Below are 21,103 nucleotides of genomic sequence, written 5' to 3'. Positions count from 1 at the left end.
TGCAGGACTTTTGGTGTGTCTAGTGGGGGGAAGCAGCTTTATGTTCCAACAGTGCTGACCCTTCCACTCCTGTGTGAGTCAACTTTGCTTGCTAGTGGAGCAGTGTTGGAAGAAGCACCACCACTCTCTTGCTTATCAGAGCAAGGAATTACAAATCCAGAAGTGGAGCCTGTGTTTGGTGGCACAAATCCTTTCCTTTGCAATTATTGGTGATTTCCTGGAAGAATATGAAGCTGAACCAACTAACACTTATTACTAGTTTGAAATGCTGAACTATTTCCCACCCTGGAACTGATTTTCTATAGTGGGAGTTATGGCAGTGCTGGAGAAGGGGAAGTGCAGGTTGAGGAGAGCTCAATGCAGTAGTAAGGGCTTTGGATGAAGGCTTTTTATATTTGGTTGCAGTGAAAATCACCCAGGAAGTAGCTAATTTGTGTAATGCTTACCTATAGAAAATGAGATCTGTGATTAGCCCGTGGGAATTCTCCCACCCTTTCTACACTTGTCTCCACTGGTGGTTGCTGATTCCCCCCCATCTTCTGGCAGGGGCATTTATGAACCTGCTTTGCTGTTCTGATGTTCAGAGAAAGACCAAACCAACAGCTTTTTCCCAGCCATGGTGGCAAACCCACCATGGTTTATTTCCAGGATATTAAACTAAACTAATACAGCTGTGTTGAGGCGCCAGACTTGTGCTCCAAGACACCAATTTCACAGCTACAGCTCTCACACTAGTGCTGTATCCAAAGGTAAATGATGGATCCTCCCCTGCCCTCACACAGGCACACACACTCTCCTCTCTCCCTCTGCCATCATTCTTTGATCTTTTCAACACAAGTACTTTCAGATGGAGCTCATTTAAGTTTCTGTCTCTGCAGAAGTCATCCAACTCCAAACCATTATTACACTGCCAGGTTGTCACAAATGCCCATGCAAACCTTTCTGCCAAGAGCTAATAGTCAGTTGCTGACATGATCTTCAGTTCCTCTGCCATTAAAGGACCTGTGCAGGGGGGAAAAATTGAACAATGTTAAAAGGTCTAAAGAAAATTTCATAGCCTACAATTTCCTTTCATTATGTACAGTTATATCAAATTGTTGAGCTGATGTAATATATAAAAAGAGGAGCTTTCAAGAAATTATCTCAAAATGTCACAAAAAAAAGTCTGGGAAAAAACTTAAGTCTTTTTTTTCCCCAAACTTATTTTAAATAATTTTATTTCCAGTTGATTGCAATCACTGCAGTGAAGGCTGACACTGAAGTCTGCTTTAAACAAGTAATTCTGTATACCCACCAATTTCTTTGTGTCATCATTTTGCTCAGTAGAGGGTTGCTACTGGTCAGGGGAGGGAAAAAAATTAAAAAGAGAGGACAGATGCAATAGTTAGAGCAAGCAGGACCTGTGCATATGCCTTGTAGGAGTGCAGCCAGCCCCAAACTACCTTTGGGTTGAAGTCTTATTTCTTTGGCAGGGAGATGAGGCCTCAATCTGTTTTCACCTCTGTGTACCCCAACCCCCCCCCAAAATAGTCAACACCAACAAGAAGGCTCCAGGGAGACTTAAGAGCAACTTGTAGCACCTAAAGGGGACTACGAGAGAGAGCTGGAGATGGGCTTTTTACAAGGGCATAAAGTGATAGGACAAAGGGTAACGGCTTTAAAGTGACAGAGGGCAGGGTTAGGTGAGATGTGAGAAAGAGATTCACAACTGTGAGGTTGCCCAGAGGAGCTGTGGACACCCCATCCCTGGCAGTGTTCAAAGCCAGGCTGGATGGGGCTTGGAGCAACCTGGTCCAGTGGAAGGTGTTCCTGTCCATGGCAGGGGGGGTTGGAACGGGATGATCTTTAGGTCTCTTCCAACCCAAACCACTCTGTGATTCTGTGATAAAATCCAAGCAAGACAAAAATTCTTACCTCAGAACAGGTTGATCACTGGTGACAGCTCGAATAGGATCAACAGGCAACTCTCTGGGGGCTCTCTGCATTTTGAGGATCTGTTAAACCACTGTATTGAAGCAAATACAGCAAATATCTTTCATTTTCCCCAAGCCCTCAGGAGTAAAAGTTCCAGCAATTAAAGGGATGCTCTCCTTTCACCACAATGATCCCTGTATCGATCTGTCATTCAGTCATTAAGGAAGTAACATATGATGATGGAAATATGCATATTTATTGAAAAAAAAGATCTTCAAGTGCTACCTGTCTTAGTTTGCTACACATTTTGGAAGGACCCACCCTGTTGGGCATTATCTCAAGGGAGATAGTTTCAACACATCTACACATCTTTTCACCACACTCTCGTCTCTGACTGGCAAAGTGACAGCATTAAAAATGGGTAATAGGTAATTTGCAGGAAGACAGAGGTGTGGAAAAGGTCTCACGTTCTTGGAGACAAAGCATTTCACCTGTCTGAAATGCTCCACATTTCTTTAAACACAAACCAGCAAAAAACAAGGTTGTTTTACCATTTGGCTCTAGTTCCAGATTTGAGAGGAACCTCGGCATGTTTTTAACAGCATGCACAAGGAAAAGTTTGGACCTTCCTTTCTTTCCTTCTTTCTCTCTCTCCCTCCCTTTTTTTCTCACTTCCTTTCTCCCTTTCTTTTCTTTCTCTCATTTTTTAAACCCATGGCAAACAGCCCTCCCGCATGAAGCAGGTTTTCTCACCTCTGCAAACATCCCAGAACTGCAGCACAGTTTCTCCAAGCAGAAGCAGCAGCTCTGCCAGGCCCCAGCCCGGCACAAAGGTTGATGTGCAGCCAAACAGTGAAGGAAAGCAATAACCCAGCCCCATTCCCATCCCCTCCTCACAGCCCCCACAGGTCCTCAGCACTCCATTCATTCACAGGGAAACTGGAAAAGCCCCCCAGTATCCAAATGGAAACGGTGTGGCTGCTCTGCTCAGGCCTGGCAGGGACACAGAGATGCTCCACACCAGGAATGCAGTACCTGAGAGGGTCTGGGGGATACAGACCTGTGATAAACCCACCATCTCTCTCAAGAGACACAAGCACCCTTGTTCAGCCATTCTGTCACACACCTCCCCGTGCTGTTTGAGACCTTTGGGCACCTTCCCTTACCTGAATTTGAACACAGCTACATGAATCCAGACTCGACAGCTATTGACTTTGGACCATTTTAAAACACTAGTAGTAACTTTTAATAAAATTGTGTTCAACATGACAAAAAAGCAGGTTAAAATCACGTCATTTTCCTATTTGCACTGTGTTAATACCAGCATATATGAATAACGACACGGGGCACAAATCTGCAGCATTGCCCTTTTACAGAGTCAATCCACAGCAAATTTCCACTTAGAAGCCAATTTCATGATTTATACCCAGCCTTTCCCACTTTCTTTTTAAGAGGTTTGTTCCAAGATTGTACATTAATTCAGCACTTTTAAAGCAAAACAAACAAATCACAAACATTTCTGTGAAAAACTGTATTAAACAAAAAAATTATACAGGATAAGGAAAAATCACAGAAAGAACAATACAACAGACACTGAGGCCAGAATGCAATCAAGCCCAAGAAACACTGAGACAGGTTTGTTTCACAGCAAAATGTCCCTCAAAATGAAAGTACCAATGAATTCCAGACTCTACTCACTTTTTTCCCCCCCTTTTTTTTTGTAGTAGATATTACACTCATTAGAAGGGCACTGCTATACTACAGTTTCTTAAAAACAATAAAAAGGTAGTAAGTAAAAATTTGGATCAGCAGCAGTATCTTGTATAGTACAAGATCAAAACAAGACAGTCGATCTGTGTAACTGACTGAAAAGTCTTTATGCTCCTCCTATAAAAAATATTGTCCTTGGCTTTAAAAAACCACCAAGACTAGGTTTGACCAATATTCCAAATATGCAAATGGCATATTTTACTAGTCTAATACTAATACATACTAATCAATACTAATAATACTATTACGTACTAATCAAAGTCCTCATCCAAAAGACTTATTGGCTCAAAATAGACATTTGGTGTGATCCTAATTTAATTTCACCATACCTGAAATGCCCAGAACATGCATGTGTTATATTTAAACATATCCCTTTAGAGTGACAGTTGCCAGAATGAATGATGCCACCCTGCTGATCACTGGGGCCGTCAGCCAGGCTGTTTCACCTGGATGTTTTTGCTCAGTGCAGCTTAAACACATGCAGAAATCAGCACAATGAGGGAGTTTAAACCCACTACATCTTCAGTGAAATTCAAACAAGTCATCACACTTGCAAAGCAAAGTAGTGCTAGGACCATTATCCCCATCCTCACTCTTTGAGGGCTCCTATACGAGTTATGAAACCACAGCATAAGGTGCCATGCGAGTGGAAAACAAGCAAGCAGCAAACCTCAGGGCAGCAGGCAAAAAGAGGTCCCAGTTTATATTCCCATCCACTTCCTCATACCCTGCAAGAAGTTTTGGGTGGGCAGAGCAGAATTCCACAAAAGGGAAGGGAAGATGGTTTGTTTCTAACCAACTTCACAAGGCCTGATTAGCAGATCATATACAAATGCAAACAGTTAATATTCACAGAGCAACCTCTTGAACCTAATTATTAGAACAGATTTAACATCATTAATAAATATATAAAACAACATGTTAATCTCACAGACAAAACACATTTCAAAGGTAGGCATTGACTGAAATATCCAGATGGTTTGGTCATTGTTTAAAGCACTGAAGAATTATACACAGGTAATACTGTGAGTGTAAAGAACAGGCTCACAAAATACAAACTTAAGCTCAGTTTCAACTTTCTGAAGAGGCTCTGAACTGGCCCTAGAATCTATTTCAAATAACCTACAAACAAAGGCCGTTACAGCCATTGCATATTTAGGAATAGAATAAACTCCTTTACACTATTCATATCTCGGCACTTTAGATCAGCTGCAGAGCAGGCATTCCCCAGGGACCAGCACACACAGGTAAACAGATCTGTCCCAAATAATAATGCTCTACATTTCATACCATCCCATGCCGAAAGAGGAGATTGTCTCGTCAGTGCTTAAAAAGCCTTGCTGTGGGAGACAGAGACCTTGGTGCTCACTCCGAGCTCTGGCACAGGCTTCTTCTGCCACCTCAGAACAGTCCCTTTACCACTCTGTCTCAGTTCACCCGCCTCTGAGAAGGAGAGGCAGTAATTCCCTGTCCCACAGTGCTGTTCTGAGGTTTGATTTCGTAAGGTGCTTTTGAAGAGTCTCAGAAAAGGCACTGTAGAAGTGCAGCTGTTACAATGTCAGAAGCATGGACAGAGGTGTGCATCCCACAGCTGTGCCCAAGACACCGATGTGCAAATCCAGAAGACACGAGAACTCACACCAGGTCACACTTCAGCAGCCCCGTCACAGCAGTTCTGTTTTCTCCCACAGTTTTGAAAAGGCTTCACATTTCCAGGTCTCGACACAGTTACTGGGCTGCCCCGTTTCGCAGGCTGTCTCCAGGCTCCATTTGTTCTAACGAGCCAAACTCAGGGTGTGTGGCTGGGGACTTCCTTTGCCCTCGGAAAGTGTGTGCATTCAGCATCTCCAGCAGCAAGTCATACACTGGGACCACGTTTTTACACTTCATGCTCAGGAGATGCTCCATTCCCTTGTTACTGTGCAGGAGAGCAGAAAGTAAGTCAGAGATCTGGTTCCAACAGTGCAGAGAAGAAAAACACACTCAGGGCCTCAAGAGAGTCCTTTTTTTATTTGGAGCTAGGAGGATTTAGCTGCTGTGATCCCCGAGATCACTTACCACTATCAACAGTAACAACAACCCAATACTTTAAAAGTGAGTGTTTTACTATTTGGAGAAACAAGATTTGTTTTACACCACACAAACTGACTTCAGGAAATAATTCAGATGTACCACCCTATTGAAAGACAAAACCTCTTCGATGCTGTGAACGTGGGAGGCCACACACTGAATCTTTGTATAAAAGGGAAATTTACTACGTGCATTTACTGACTACCTACCTCTCCTGCCTGGCTGAGGATGAAGAATTACCCTGGCTAATTTCAAGCACTTTGTTTACTCTCTGCATGTCCAATGTCAGATTTTGCAGATGGCTACAGAGCTTAAAAGTAATCTTTTTGTTATTCATCAACACACAACGATACCTTGTTAACTTGAACACCTAGTGCTGTATCATGGTTTGGACTAACAGTATCATTGCAGTCGCACATATTTATACAACAGATGCACTCAAGGGGTTGAAATCTAAGGGCATTTGCTCATCACCAAATTTATCCCCATGGAAATAGCACCAGACAGCTGGCACAGAGCTGACCTAGTGGGTTGGACTGGGAGGGGGGCAATGCTTCCAGATAAACAAGGTTCTGCTACAGTTCAAGATTTAAGAATATGTTAATGGTAAAGGAGAAATTGCAGCCCCTCTCCTACACCCAGCTCTCAAGATTCCTACATCATTTGGTAATCAAGACTTAGTGCATCAATTATTTCCAGAATGAAGTCTAATTGACTGACCTGCACTAAGGAACACAAAGGAGACAGGACACAACAAGTAGCCTCCAGATTTTGGCTGAGGGAGATGCAGCATAAAAAGTCTTGGTTTAATGAGAAAACATAAAAAATTTTGCAAAGATTGACAGTATTTATTCACAGAATGCCTGAACACCTCCTGGAAAGCTGTGACATGGAGTCACACCACAGAGGGCAATCCAGGTGATGGCACTGCATCACAGACGAGGCAGGTTCAGCTCTGCCTGGTGCTGGAGTTTCTGCAAGGCCAGCTCTCAAACTCACCCTCAGTTCACAAACTGACTGTGAAAAGGTGCCTTCAGCACAGTCAGGTCCCCGCTGCTGCCACCTGCTCTACCAGCAAGAGAGGTTGCAAAGGTGGCTGCCCCTTTTCCAGTGTCCCTACAGATATGCCCAGCTCTCCTTTGCGTGCTCCAGCCTGGTCTCAGGACCATCTTCCCTGGACACACAGTCCAAAATCAAGCTATAAACTTAGTGAATAGCTGGCCTCTGGGTAATATTTTAGATTACAAACAGCCTGAAAATTAAAGCATCTCTTTGTAGGACCCTGTGTTTCAGTCTGTTGTAGCACAAACAAAGATAAACAGCTCAAGGAGGTCCAGGATGAGGCAGGGAGGACAGGAGCTGCTTCCCATGGGAAAAGCAAGAGCCTGGCATTGCTGTAGCATAAGTCACTTGGCAAAAATGCTATAGCTCCAAACAAAAGACAGCAAATTTGGTCTGGGAAAACCATGGCACCCAAAGTCCACTTTGCTCCACCAAAGCCCACACTGCAGAGCAGTTTTGGAGGAGATTTTTATTTTAGACAGAAGAGTTTTTATGGGTGGGGTTGGTTTTTTTTTTGAAAGGCTGAATTTGTGTTGTTATTGTTATGTATTGTTATATCAGGCAGATACATAATGAACAACTGAATGTGATAAGCTTAAGACAGCATTTTAACATCACACCATTTTTGAGTGCCAGCAAGCACTTGAGCATAGTGCCTGTTTTGTTGTGCTAGGAAGGAAAGCCTCACAGTGACAGAGGTGAAGAGGATTCCCTTAGGAGTGCTCTGGAGTTCTGCCCTTCCTTTTTTGCTGCAATAAACAAACACTAATGCCCTACATGTTACACACACTCTGTAAAACGTACCTTGCGTGTCTGACATGAGAGAGGAGCATCAACAAATTGGCCAGACGAGTTGTCTGCTGCTGTGAGGGGATCCCACTTTTCGCAATAACCCACACCAAAGCATCTGTGACCACGTTAAGCAGGTGATGCAGCTTCCTGTTGCTTTCAGGTTCTTCTGCTGACAAGGGAAACATGCCTAACCAGAGAAGAGAAAGAAATATTTGCTGCTCACAAGGAAGGAAAAAAAGTCAATGACTGTGGATTTTTTTTCTGATGTGTCTGCAGTGAAAAGTCTTAAAAGTCAGCAAAACCAAACAAGGATATGGAGAAGGAAGAGAAGAAATCAGCACCAGGAAGATCTGGAAACACACAATAACATTATTGATAAAGCAGAAGAGAACTGGGGCAAAACAAAACAAAAAACCCAAACCAAACAACAACAAAAAAATCCTTCCAGAGACATTTATGGAATGACAGAGTTCCAGAACAGCTTGAAAATTAGGAACAAAAGATTTTGTCAAGAAAGAAGAGCAGGGAGAGGTAAAAGGAGAGATTTTTTGAGAAGTGAGCCTCTCAAGAAAATATGGCTGATTACATGTGGGTTTTTTGTTGGGTTTTTGGCTGCTTGATTGTGGTGCGTATTTGAGGAAAAAAAGAACAGCTTTTGTTGTCTATTGAAATAATGGTATCCATGGAATCACAGAATCATTTAGGTTGGAAAAGACCTCTAAGATCACTGAGTCAAATCTTTAACCCAGCACTGCCAAGCCCACCATTAAACCACATCCCCAAGTGTCACATCTACACCTCTTCTAAATCACTCCAGAGATGGTGACTTCACCACTTCCCTGTGCAGCCTCTTCCAATACCTGACCACCCTTTTGGTGAAGAAATTGTTCCTAATATCCAATCTAAACCTCCCCTGGTGCAGCTTGAGGCCATTTCCTCTCATCCTCATCATCACTGAAATCTCTCATCCTCATGAAATCCCATTTCCTCTCATCATCATCATCACCATGGCTTTCCAACCACTCTGCCCCCAGCCTGTAGCACTGAACGGGCTTATTGTGGCAAAAGTGTAGGACCCAGCACTTGGTCTTGTTGCACCTCACACCACTGGTCTCTGACTACGAATCCAGCCTGTCTGGACCCCTCTGCAGAGCTTTCCTGCCCTCCAGCAGATCAACACTCCCACCCAAACAAGTAGATAAGTGGGATAAGTGGGCAGCTGGACTATTCCCCTTCAGTACTGGACTAAGAATTATGCAGCAGCTTCTTGTTGAAAGCTGTAGATGTAAATAGTTTAGCTGATATTTTGTTGTTACATTATTTTGACAACATTAACTACAAAATGTTCTGGGGCCAAAAATCATTTTTACTGCAGACTACCCTAAACTAGCAAACACACACTACTCCTTGCCCTGTGTAAAAGCTTGCACAACAAAGCTACTGTCCTGAAATTTGTCTTGAAGAACTGTTGAGTACTTTCAATCATTTCTACCAGTTAACTACTGTTAAACAGGAATATTTAAGCCCAATTAATCATGACTCAGTTGAGTAACTAGCTTTACTAGAAACAGGAATTAAGGACAGGTTTGTAGAGCTGTACAACAACTTTACACATGAGCAGGATCCAGAAAGATGGGAGCAAAAGTTCCCATTGAAAAGGACAGACCCACAGCCTGGGCCACGGGCCCCACCTTGTGAGAAGCTTTCACACTTTGGGTCTTTCAGGCAGTTCTTACAACAGGACATAGACCCTAAATCCAGCAAATGATACAGCCTGGAAGTTTCTCAAGCAATCAAACAATCTTGACAATCTATCAGAGGGAAGTCCTTCTCTATTATTCTCTTTCAACAGTTTTATCTCACTTGATATTTCTGTGTTTTTGAGGCTGATTTCCCAGACACCCTGAAAATAAAAAGTACTGTTTGGTAAGTGTTAGACCCAACCCCATACTCACTGGAATTGAGGAGGATCATTGCCTTGACACACAGATACTCCTTGTGCTGCAGTTTCAGCTCTCGGAACCTTGAGGTCATGGCCAGGAGCATATCAAAGATCTCCAGAATTCCTTCTACGCATTTCCCCTCATCCCTATGGAAACACATACAAAATGTTACTGAAAAAGTAGAATTAAGGTACTCTGACTCAGACAGATAAAATTCAAGGCACAAAAGAGGCTGCAAAAGGCCCATCTATCTCATCTTTGGGAGAATTTAAAACGTTCTGTCATGAAATCTAAATTGAAAATTAGACTGATATAAAAGGTCAGCACTTATAAGAAACTGATTTTCTCTCTAAAGTGCAAGCAGGATTGACCATAAGTATGATCATATTTCTGTAAGAGGCTTTAACCTCTCAGCCAGTATAAATCTGGATAATCAGTTTGAAACCCTGCAGTGAAGGGCACAGTACCACCTTGAGTCATTTTACAGATTTGTTTCACAAGGAGTTACCACAAACAATAACATCATGATTTTACCTGACAGAGGCCTCAGGACTTGGTGAAAAAAAAACCCCAACCTCAAATAACTGTCTTGGAATAATAATACATTTTTAAAGAATGAAACAACCCCTTGTCCCCATCCCCTAGTACCTTTTTCTTTGAAGTTATTGAAATATAAACAGATTTTTTGAGTTTTGGTGGTTTTGTAGTTTGAGGGTTTTTTACTTTTGCAAGTGTTTACAAATACAACTTTCTCCGTTTTGGATACTAGAATTGGTCCCATTTTTTGACTTGAAAAAAAAACACCCATACAAACCTAAGCCATTCTAATAGGTTTAAAATTAAGCAGCAGCACATTTCAAACCACCGAAGCTACTATTCCAGTTTTTGGTTATTTTTCTTTTCACTTAAAAAGCAATTAAGCTCTACAATGCAATATCCAGAAGGAGGCTTCTTATACTATTTGTAACAGGAGATCTTTTAGTCTGTAATACTTTTAAGATGAGGCATTTAAGCACAGCAGTGCAGGAGTATTAAAGAAACTTACTGTTTCTGCCTGAATACCACCCAGTTTCCTGTGTTTCTTACAGCAAAGGAGAATTTTAAGCTTTGGAGAAGTACAGACAGTTGCCAGATTCCAAACAAGGACACAAGCATCAGAGAAGTACTTGTCTGCAAAGATTGTGTAGGATATGTATCTGAAGGAGCCCTTCCAGTGCCTAAAGGGGCTCCAGGGGAGCTGGAGAGGGACTTTGGACAAGGGCACGTAGTGCAAGGACAAGGGGTAATGGGTTCACACTGACAGGGAGTGGGTTTAGATTAGATATTAGGAAGAAATTCTTTACTGTGAGGGTGGTGAGGCACTGGCACAGGTTGTCCAGGGAAGCTGTGGATGCCCCATCCCTGGAAGTGTTCAAGGCCAGGCTGGATGGGGCTTGGAGCAACCTGGGATAGTGGAAGGTGTCCCTGCCCATGGCAGTGGGGTTGGAGTGGGATCATCTTTAAGGTCCCTTCCAACCCAAACCATTCTGGGATTCTAAGTTCAGCTAAGGTAAAAAAAAATCAAGTTACAGACCAGTTTTATATAAGGACGTCTTAAATAAAATTACAGCACATCCAGATGCTTGTAAGCTCCCACTCTGCCATGTCTTGAGGAAATGAAGGAATGCATCAAATAAGATCACCCTGTTCAGCACATATTAGCTTCTGAGAAATTACATTTATCATACATTTTCATCAATTTCTTATCATTGCACTGAACAATGCAGCTTGCCCTTGCACTGAATTTTATACAAGTAAATTATAATTTATTTTATAAATTAAATTTATTTCTCTTATTAGCCCATTTTCCCTTCTGTGTCTGTGATGATAATTGCTAATTGCAAGCCACAGAACTGGTGCAAATCCTAATTTCCCTGGATTGAAAGGGCTAAGAGACATTTTAAGACAATCCAAGAGAGTAGATTGTTTCCCTGACTTTCTACCAGTGTGAAGCTCAGGTCAAATTCTTCTAAAGTTCTGTAGAAAAACATCCTTACTAATCCATAATCAACCCTCTTGGTACATGATGCTGTGGAGAAATAATCTTTAAACTTGAAAACACCCTTCTTTACCTTGAAAAAATATTCTCAGTATTCAACAGCAATCTAGGAGTTTTAAATCCCTTTTGGGCTAGTGCTGCAATGTTCATTATTTAGATAGCTATGAAGCCTGCAGTAATGGGAGGAAGGAAAACAGGCAGGAAATCTACCTAAAATAATTCAAATATTGCCTGACACTATATCTACTTTTTAATGAGGGACGTAGGGACAAATGGGCAGATATATATCTATAGTTTTAGCATCTAGAGACACAGAACAAAAGAAACAAAACCAGCAATAGATGTGAGAAACAGAGAAACTTCACACTGTCACACCACATGAATTCAGGAACTTACAGGTTCAACAATACTGTTTATGTTTAGCATTCCTTAAACCCCCATACAGACTTGGAACCTCAGGATATTATTGTTGTGAATACCAGTAAATTATAGTGTTAGATAAAATGTTAAAAGCATCTCCTAGACTTAATCCTCTTCCTCTTACCATTCACCCCACCTCCAAACATGCTAATATGAAGTGTTCTCAAGAAATTTATTTCCTTTACCTGTCTAATACAAGGTCTGGTGCAAAAATCAGCTTCCCGGGATGGTCAATTGATCTCCACATCAAACCAATCATTAGAACTTCCATCCAGCAGCTCTCCAAGAGTCTCACTTGGTCATAGAGGCTGAGATCAATGAAGCCTAAAGTGATGAAAACAGCATAAAATAAATCAACTTGTTTCTTTCTCTGTTTTGATAAAGAAGAATGAGCACAAGAGAAACAGAAAGAACCACAGGTTTTGAAGAAAGGCAAACAAGGGAGCACTGACACCTGAGGTGCCATCCTGCCATTTCAAAGAGGGATAAAAATATTTGTTACTGTAAAGTCTTCCACAAAATGTTTGGAATAAAGCAGAGTGGTTTTCTAGTGCATTTACTCCCGTGGAGCTGGTGAAACTCGAGTGACTGCAGAGGACCTGCTTTATGCTTGGCCACCTTGGCCTTCTGAGAGGCACCAGGGAATCACTTGGGAAACTCACACTTGTCAGAGGTTGCTGCATTGTGCTGCAGAAAACTCCTAGGAAAATAATCTGTTCTTTCACCAGAACACATAAGGTTGTTGCTTGCAGGGTGTTTTTTTATCTCATGGCAGGCATGTTCCTGGGTTTGTTGGATAACTGTGAAAGAACCCACACCTTGGTGGCTCTGTGTTTTCATCCCCATTGTAAATGAAATGTGTCGATACCATCCATTTTCTGCTCTGTCCTTTCCCAAAATTTCAATAAACCAGAAAAAAAAAAAGGGCAAGTATAGTCAGTGGAGGCAGTAGTGTGCTCATTGCCTCCATCCATGGAATTCCAGAAGCAAGAACAGAATTAATACCACTGTGCATAAACCTGATCTGCATCCTGGGCTGCACCAAAATCAGCGTGGCCAGCAATTCAGGGGGGTGGATTGTGCCCCTCTACTCTGCTGTGGTGAGCCTCCACCTGGAGTGCTGTGTCCAGCTCTGGGGTCCCCAGCACAAGAAGGATGTGGATCTGTTAAAGCAGATCCAAAGAAAGGCACAAAGAGGATCCAAGGGCTGGAGCACCTCTGCTATGGAGACAGGTTGAGAGAACTGGGATTGCTCTCTCCTGGGAGAAAGAGAAGGCTCTGGGAAGACTTCATTGTGGCCTTTTAAAATTTATAAGGAGGTTATAAAAAAGAGGGAGAGTGATTTTTTTAAACAGGCAGATAAATGATAAGACAAGAGGGAAATGGTTTTAAACTAAAAGAGGAGAGATGCTAGAAAGAAATTCTTGACTTTGAGGGTGGTGAGGCCCTGGCACAGGTTGCCCAGAGAAGTTGTGGATGTCCCATCCCTGGACGTGTTCAAGGCCAGGTTGGATGGGTCTTTAAGCAACTTGCTCTACTTGCTCTAGTGGAAGGTGCCCTTGCCTATGGGGACGAGACACTCTTTAAGGTCCCTTCCAACTCAAACCATTCTATGATTCTATGATTCTGATCCTATGATTTATTTCTCTCCAGAACTTATAGCAAGGCCCTAAATAGCACAGCCAGAAGGGAGAGACAGTCATTGCCTTCCCTTTCCCTGCAAAAAATAACTGGGGGAAAAGATAATGCCTAGAAACGAAAAAAAAAAAAAAAAAGGAATAAAATTTACGCAGTGCAAACCAAAAGAGCAGAAGTGTGGATTATCAAAACACAAGTGGGAAAGCAGACTGCTCAGTCAAGGAGTAAAACACAGATATGATGTATGATGAAGTGCCACTCAGAGGTCAAAACCAAGATCAAGCCACAGTTTTCAAAGTTGAGCTCCTTTATCTCGGTCCCTTAGCAAAGGTGCTCCATTTTCGGACAAGTTGGCATCTACAGCTCTGCATGGTGAGGAATCCTTACAGCCTGGCCATGGGAGACAGGTTTCCTGTAATTCTTCCCAGTCATCTGAGGTCTTAAAATACACACAGGACTTTCGCGCTGCCAAAGAATCTGCTGTCAGTAATTTATACAAGTGCTCCTTGTATTTTGATCTTATTAAACTACTGCGCTGGAAGACAGTCATTGAGATCCTCAGGCTGACATTAACTGGGTAATGCTCACTCTCTCTTATCATCACTAAACTTCTGCCTTTTGATATTGGTACAGCCTTGCTTCTGATTTTATGAGAAGGGTAAACAGGAGCCTGTGAGTGATACCTTCCCGTCCTGTCTTCCCCGTCACTGAATTTACTACAGAATGCACAGACAACAACAGATTAGCTGCCACACACACTCATCATTTAAAAGTGTTTTTGGAAAGATAACCACGGAAGTGTGAATAGTATAAACTGACAGTGGCAGTTTCCTGGGAAACAACAGCGGAAAGACATTTCAGAGTTTATTTAAATAAACATTTACACCAGTGTGTACTGATTTCTCTGGCATAAACAACAAGTTATCAGGGTTAAAAACTCTCTCAGTGGAGTGAGGTGTAAGACCAAGTCCCAGTGATCAATCTACAGGTACTTAAAGATCCAGATTTATCATGGATGTCATCTGCTAAACTCACATTATCAGCAGCAGCAGTAGGATTTACGACCATTAAGCACAGCTCTTAGAAGGACTTCCTTTTCCTAACAACTTCATGCTCTAAAGATTGAGGACAGCACTACTTCCACTGCAGTGTCAGAAATCTCATTTCCTGCAGACTACATAAAACTACTAATTTTTCTACAGCTGTAGTACATATCCTTTAAATTGTGTGCTGCATGCCTTTTCATTTAATTATAAATTGCCAAGATAGCTGAGAAAAAAACTTGTGCTGGATGTGTAATGACTAGAAAAAGGCACACTGCTCTGGTCAACAACACACTAAGTTGCATAATGAATCCAAATTTCAATGTTGTGACAACATCTTATTGATTTACGATACAGGTTCAGCGATGAACCATGTTGAACTCTTTCAGACTAGGTCAACAAAGCAAAAGGCAATTATAGAAGCTATGTTCTGCTGCCTGACAACTGAGAATTAAAATACTTGGAATTCAGAAGGAAAAAAATCCAAAAGTCAGCTTCTATTTTACTGAGAAACAACAAAAATACAATCTATTAGGCTGAAAGTACAGACAAAAATACGGCCACAGAGTAAAATTCCTAACAAAAGACTATCACTAAATATTAAAGATGAAAAAACCACAAAATACAAATATGTATTTCTCCTATTTAGGCAAAATGTTACCATTAATATAAGCATCTACAAGGAAAAATAAAAATATTTTCTTTCACTTTCAGTAAGTGTCAAAATAATATCCAGTAATAACTTAGAGATGAAAATGGGCTTCTAACCCAGGTAGGCAAAAGAAAATATTCAGCTTTTCAGAAAGTAAAATTACTGCTCACTGGGCCTTTACTCGAGAAGTCTGTCTTTTTTTCTAAGATTTTACCTCCAGGAACCAGGCATGGATTGGCATCAGGTAAGAGTTTTTGACAAATGAAATACCATGTTCCAAAATTTAGTCATCACAGCTTTTTAAAAAAAAAATAAAATAAACCCATATTGAAATAAATGCTCCAGCTGCCACATAACATGGCAATATTACTTATAATTAGGTGTATATTAAACATTACATCTATTTTTGGCATTATTCTAAAATGCTGTTTATTTCTGTTCAGTATAACATGAGTGATCAGAAAAAACAAACAAACAGACATGATAAAGTGTCAGCATTCCCAGGAACTGTTTTGAAGGGGTTTGATTGTTTCAGTGTATTTTCTTCATGCAGTTATCTTACTGTCAAGAAAAAGGTATTATTTCTGACATACGTTGAAAATAAACTAAAGTGATTGATGTCAATATTAGGGTTGGTTTGGAAACTGATTTTTTAAAAAATAATAAAACAATCTCAACTGTCTGAGGTTTTGGGCTTGTGGGTTTTGGTTTTTTTTTTGAAAGAGGTACCAGAGGTCAAAGATAGAAATTATTAACAATCAAAAATTGGAAAAGGTTGGGGTTTTTCTCATTGAAATATTGCTTAAAATGAGGTCATTTTCTAAGACTGGTTTTCCTTCACAATTCACTTCCTACCAGATAAACATAACTATGTGGAGTCCATTGAAATGGTACCTTTTAATCAAGTTTTTGTGATCAGACAAGAAACTATAAGAATAGAAACCATTTAACCCCTCACGATTACTTACTTCACAGTAATTTTCAGAGTTTCTTAAACCAGTAAAAATAAGGACAAAGGATTCGGGTTTAAAACATCCCACACTAACAGCAAAAACGCTTTCACCTTGCAAATGTCCAGCCTGGCTTGAGATGCTCGTGTGGTGCAAACATCTCCTCCCCAGCAGCTCAGCAGCTGACCTGGGATTTGCACACCCTAAAACCATCACACCTGGGCCCTCCAACACAGTGGCTGAGCCTGGACACTAATCTGCTCCAGCAGCTGGATCTGGTTGCACCACCAGCCACTCCACCTTGACCTGAAATAGGATACGCTTCCCTTACTCTAAAATCTTAATTTAGGGAGTATATGAAATATTCTACTCCAAGTGTGTTTCTTGTACTGTGTACACACTCTGCTTCTAGAGGGAAGGATTACTGTCATGTTTTCCCAAGTGTGTACTCAAGCAGCAGCAGCTCTTTGCAGTGCACACAATGACCAGAGCAGAGCTCACACAAGCACACTCCAAGCACCTCCAGCATAAAATCCAAGAGAGGAGTCATGGCATGCTGGCTCCTCAGTCCTGATGGTCATGGGGTCAGGAATATGTCACACTGTGGAATACATTAGCCATGCAAGGTAAACAGAGTTGTAGGGATCACTCCCAGCAGAGCACTCTGTCTGAAGCTCAGGATCAAGCCCCATACTGCTACATGTCCACCAATTATTCGATGTTTTCAGCTCACTGTTATTATCTGGTCACCTTAGGTCTCATTAAAGGGCCACAGGCTGTGGTTTAGTCTATGCCAGCCACCAAGTTTTTCTGCACAGCTTAACCAACAATCATCTCTGCGTGATGGCTGCTTTTATTCTGGCTTTTATTCTTTATTCCTACTCTTTTAATCATGGGTACTTCAGGGAGAAGGAACTAAAAATGCTCACCACTTCTGGTTTGTAAGATAAATGGTGGACTGTCAACGTGTACACATTCAAGACATTCCAGGAACTAACACATATTGTTGTACTTCAGTGCATGTTCTTTGTGTTGCCAACAACCAAAAGCATCTTATTGATTTTTGTTTTGAAGGAGTGCACACGATAATTCCGAGATCAACACTGTGCTCCACTGATGCTTTTGTGCAGCAACTCTGTCAAATGAAGTGATTGCAAACACCCAGAACTTGGACACATTTCAGTTTTCATCAGCTGTATTAGGAACTCTCTATCAGGATTCAAGGAAAGAATTTGGTGTTAAATGAACCTTCTAAATCAGCTTTGTCAGGTATTTTATAGCTAATGAGGTAGAAATTACATACAACACCAGCTATGCTTATTAGCAAAATGAGCTATTATGTGACTAACAACAAATAGAAAAATAAGGGCTAGGTTGTTGTCTAAATCAAAAGACATCTGGGTCAATTACTGAGAGCCATAAATTGTGCATTAGTTTAAAGGATAAAAAGATTGACTTTTGTACCACACACTTACTGCGCTGTTACTTCAGAGTAGAGAGCGACGTACTGATGGTAAAAGCACTGACTAAACCAAACAAGAACAAGACTGAAACTCTTACCAGGAATTTTTTTGGCCCAACCAATCATGTGAACCAGCTCTTTGTCTGCCAGTTTTGTCAGGGACATCATCATGGAGGCCTCCGTGAAGGGTTTGCTGGGTCGGCTCACCAGCACGTTGGGAGGCTCCGCTTCCAGCAGTGTCAGAACGAACTGCTCCGGGCTGACCGTGCTGAGCAGGATCTCCTTCACCCGCGTCGCCGCCTCGTTGTACTTCTTGGCTTTGCCCATGCAATGTACCCGATCCTCGGAATTCCGATGGCTGCGCAGGATCCGGTATCCACAGCGTTCCCTTCTGGAGCCTGACACAAGAGAGAGGCACATGATTGCACTGGAGGATTTTTCTAGCAGGTCGCGTTATGTAAATCCAAATATTTGCGGAGAAGGGGGAAAACCCTTTAATACTGGATGTTCTAATGTTGAACATCAAGTTTTCAGGACATTCAGCATTGATTTAACTTTATTCCCACTGACTGCAGCTGAGGGTTTTTGTTTAATTCTGCTTAACAGAAATAAGGTTTAAAAAGATTTATTTTTGAACTTCAGTTAACTCGCTTTAAAAGTCTGATGGAAAACTCCCGTTGACATCAAAAAGATATAAATCAGGTCTTTAAAGGCAAATAAAGATAGCTGATCATAAATTCTGTTTTAGATGTAAAATGGGGGAATAAAAAACTTTCGTAAGTCTGGGCCATGTTACAGATTAAATACCCCAGGAAGAAGCACATCTGGGCCTCCATGTTAGCTGGGTGTTCAGCCAGAGACTTATAAGTTGCAACCCATTTTCTCCCGATGTCCCATTAAGCCAGCAGGAGTTTCTCCAAAGGGAATTCAGATATCTACAATGAGGAGCAAACACCCTATTTGGAGTTCTGCCTACAGAACATTATTTCTGTTGCAAAGAGCTGTCCTTTAAATTCCTGTATTTATTTATGGTTCATTTTGACAGCACCAAACATTCTCCAATTTCCTGTCAGTGTTATTGGTGGCATAACTGTTACCTGTTCTTGCATAGCTGCCAAGGAAAGAGTCTAAAAACTTCTCCAAACACATCATATGGGGATTTGCTAAAATATTCAGCTATCTGAAATCATTCATCCCTTCAGCTATTCTTTAACAAGGATCATGTTCCCTCATTTACAACTAAACATTGGCAGTAACTGATGTGCAAGATTGTACCATATTAAAAATCAGGATATTTAAAAATATGATGTTACTGAAGGGATCCTTATACTGGAATCCTCCAACACTTAACGATTCTAATATCACAGCTAAATTGTTCTCTAAATCTTTTAGAAGTTAATTTTTTATGCTGGTCATCAACAGTTTTACTGACACATGATTCTCACGGGTTCAGTTTTCATAGGTATGAAAATGCCTGTGCTAACAAATCTATTTATTATTACATACATAGAGACCATGGAGTCTCAAAGCATAATAAGTTGTATCATAGGGATTCAGTCCCACAACGAATTTGACAGAACATCCTTTCTGCTACTATCTTGACATTGCTATTATTATTTATGTCTTTCTGGTGTGTAGCCTAAAGACTTCTTGCCCTGGCCACGGACTCCGGTTCTTCTTCATTAGGGTATGTGATTAAAGTTTTCTTAAAATGCATGAAGAAAAAGAAGCAAAGGAACAATGAAAATGGAAGAGCCCCAAGAACCTAAGCAGACACAACAAGCACACTGCTCAGGTTACTCAGGTCTGTCAAAGGAGAATGATCAGCCTGTGGTCTGGCCGTGACACACGGCATGTGAGTCAAAACAAAAGGTTTTTCAGTTCACCTGGAGGGACCAGGCATTCCAAGAAAACCTACTAGAAAGTCAAGCAGGTCTGGGTGGCAGCTACTGGTAGGGTGATACCTTTGGATCAGCTGCCAGAGACCTCTGTGTGTGTGTGTGTGTGTGTGTGTGTGCACACAAGACAGGTTGTGCACGAGATACCTGGAAGAACAGAGGATCCACGGACCAGCTACTGGATAACATTGAATGACTGTCTAAAGCCATACCCTTGTGTTTCTGTGACTGCTTTTGGGGAAGAAGGGCTGAGTATCAGCAACTGGGGTGAGGCTGCAGACCCACAGCCATCAGCTGGGGAGAGATGGGGATCCATAGGCCAACTGTTTGACAGACTGAGTGTCTAAACCCACCTACTGGAAGGATCCATAATGTTTAAATACACATATTTTTCACTGCTTGGGTTCACATGACTGCTGTGTTTTCTCTCTGTTGTGGTCTGCATGGTTGGCTGTGGATGCAGGTATTGTGTGTTCATTTGCCTAATAACAATTCTCACTGAGAGTTTATACTGGACCTGGGGACATGGCAGTGTGGCAGCTTCCCTTGTCAAGCTACTGGTTTCAGTAATTCCTATCATTCTTCATCCCTATCCATCAGAGTTATATAGACCATGACTTGTCCAACCAGGCAATGCAGTTCTGGTCCTGGGTTTCAGTTAGCAAAGAGGTCCAAACATAAGCCAAATTAAAAATAAGGGCAATGGGGACACAAAAAATTTAATTTCAGGTATTGTTGACAAGGCTTTGTCTTGCTAAATAAAATGTTGGATGAATACAGACCCTCAGTGGTGGAGGTTCCTCAGATGAGATGGTTTTTCAGGTCATAGTCCTGTCATGTCTTCAACAGCTGTCAAACAGCATTTGAGTCAATCTGTGAGAGAGGTGAGATGCTAAGGCCACTCAGGTACAACATAAAGGCACTGAAAATACTGGACAAGGACCAACAGAGTGCGCCAGAACTTTTGGGATGTGGACCTTTCAACTTCACATGGCTATCACTGTCATTTGCTGCTTGTTCAGTAAACTGTGTCAGATGTAAAAGAAAACAGGATGACCATTAAAGAAGTTCTCAGTATTGGAGAACACACTTTACCCAGAAATCCAAGACTGGAGAAGACAAGTAGGGAAAGTTGGTCCAATGAACAGACCCTCAGGTATGGAGGTACGCAAGTGGAACAAGAAATTTGGAACTGGAAGTATTTTTCAGCTGGAAGTCCAGCTTAAAGTCTGCACCATTTGGAGCAAGGATGATTTTGCATCCTTGAAAGGGATATGGGTACAATGAAATGGGGTGAATGCAGACAGGATATTGGAAAAAATAATGGTAGAACAAAGTGCTTAGCCCAATAACAACTACCTAGAAGTTGCCAGAGCAGCTGAACAGCAGTTAAGGAAAGATAATTGTCCTGGTTAGAACGGCTGGGACCAATTCATCCCTGGATGGGTGTA

General features: G+C 41.6%; 1 protein-coding gene across 5 annotated transcripts in view; it reads right to left on the bottom strand.

Annotated features, from left to right (window-relative positions):
- Positions 1-3,122: 3,122 nt before the first annotated feature.
- The window catches only part of ESR2 (estrogen receptor 2), a 42,496-nt gene continuing 24,515 nt past the window's right edge, over positions 3,123-21,103 (bottom strand). For all 5 annotated transcript variants that reach the window (XM_027674165.1, XM_027674161.1, XM_027674163.1 and 2 more), the window contains 5 exons: positions 17,853-18,152; positions 12,195-12,333; positions 9,564-9,697; positions 7,621-7,795; positions 3,123-5,602 (listed from right to left, as the gene is read on the bottom strand). In XM_027674165.1, coding sequence (XP_027529966.1) covers positions 5,413-5,602; positions 7,621-7,795; positions 9,564-9,697; positions 12,195-12,333; positions 17,853-18,152 — 938 coding nt within the window. In that variant the 3' untranslated portion in view covers positions 3,123-5,412. The remainder of the gene's footprint in view (positions 5,603-7,620; positions 7,796-9,563; positions 9,698-12,194; positions 12,334-17,852; positions 18,153-21,103) is intronic.

The sequence above is a fragment of the Neopelma chrysocephalum genome, unplaced genomic scaffold, assembly GCF_003984885.1.
Source record: "Neopelma chrysocephalum unplaced genomic scaffold, ASM398488v2 Primary Assembly neopelma1_24, whole genome shotgun sequence".
Taxonomy (NCBI): Eukaryota; Metazoa; Chordata; class Aves; order Passeriformes; family Pipridae; genus Neopelma; species Neopelma chrysocephalum.
This window is presented reverse-complemented; position numbering and strand designations above follow the sequence as displayed.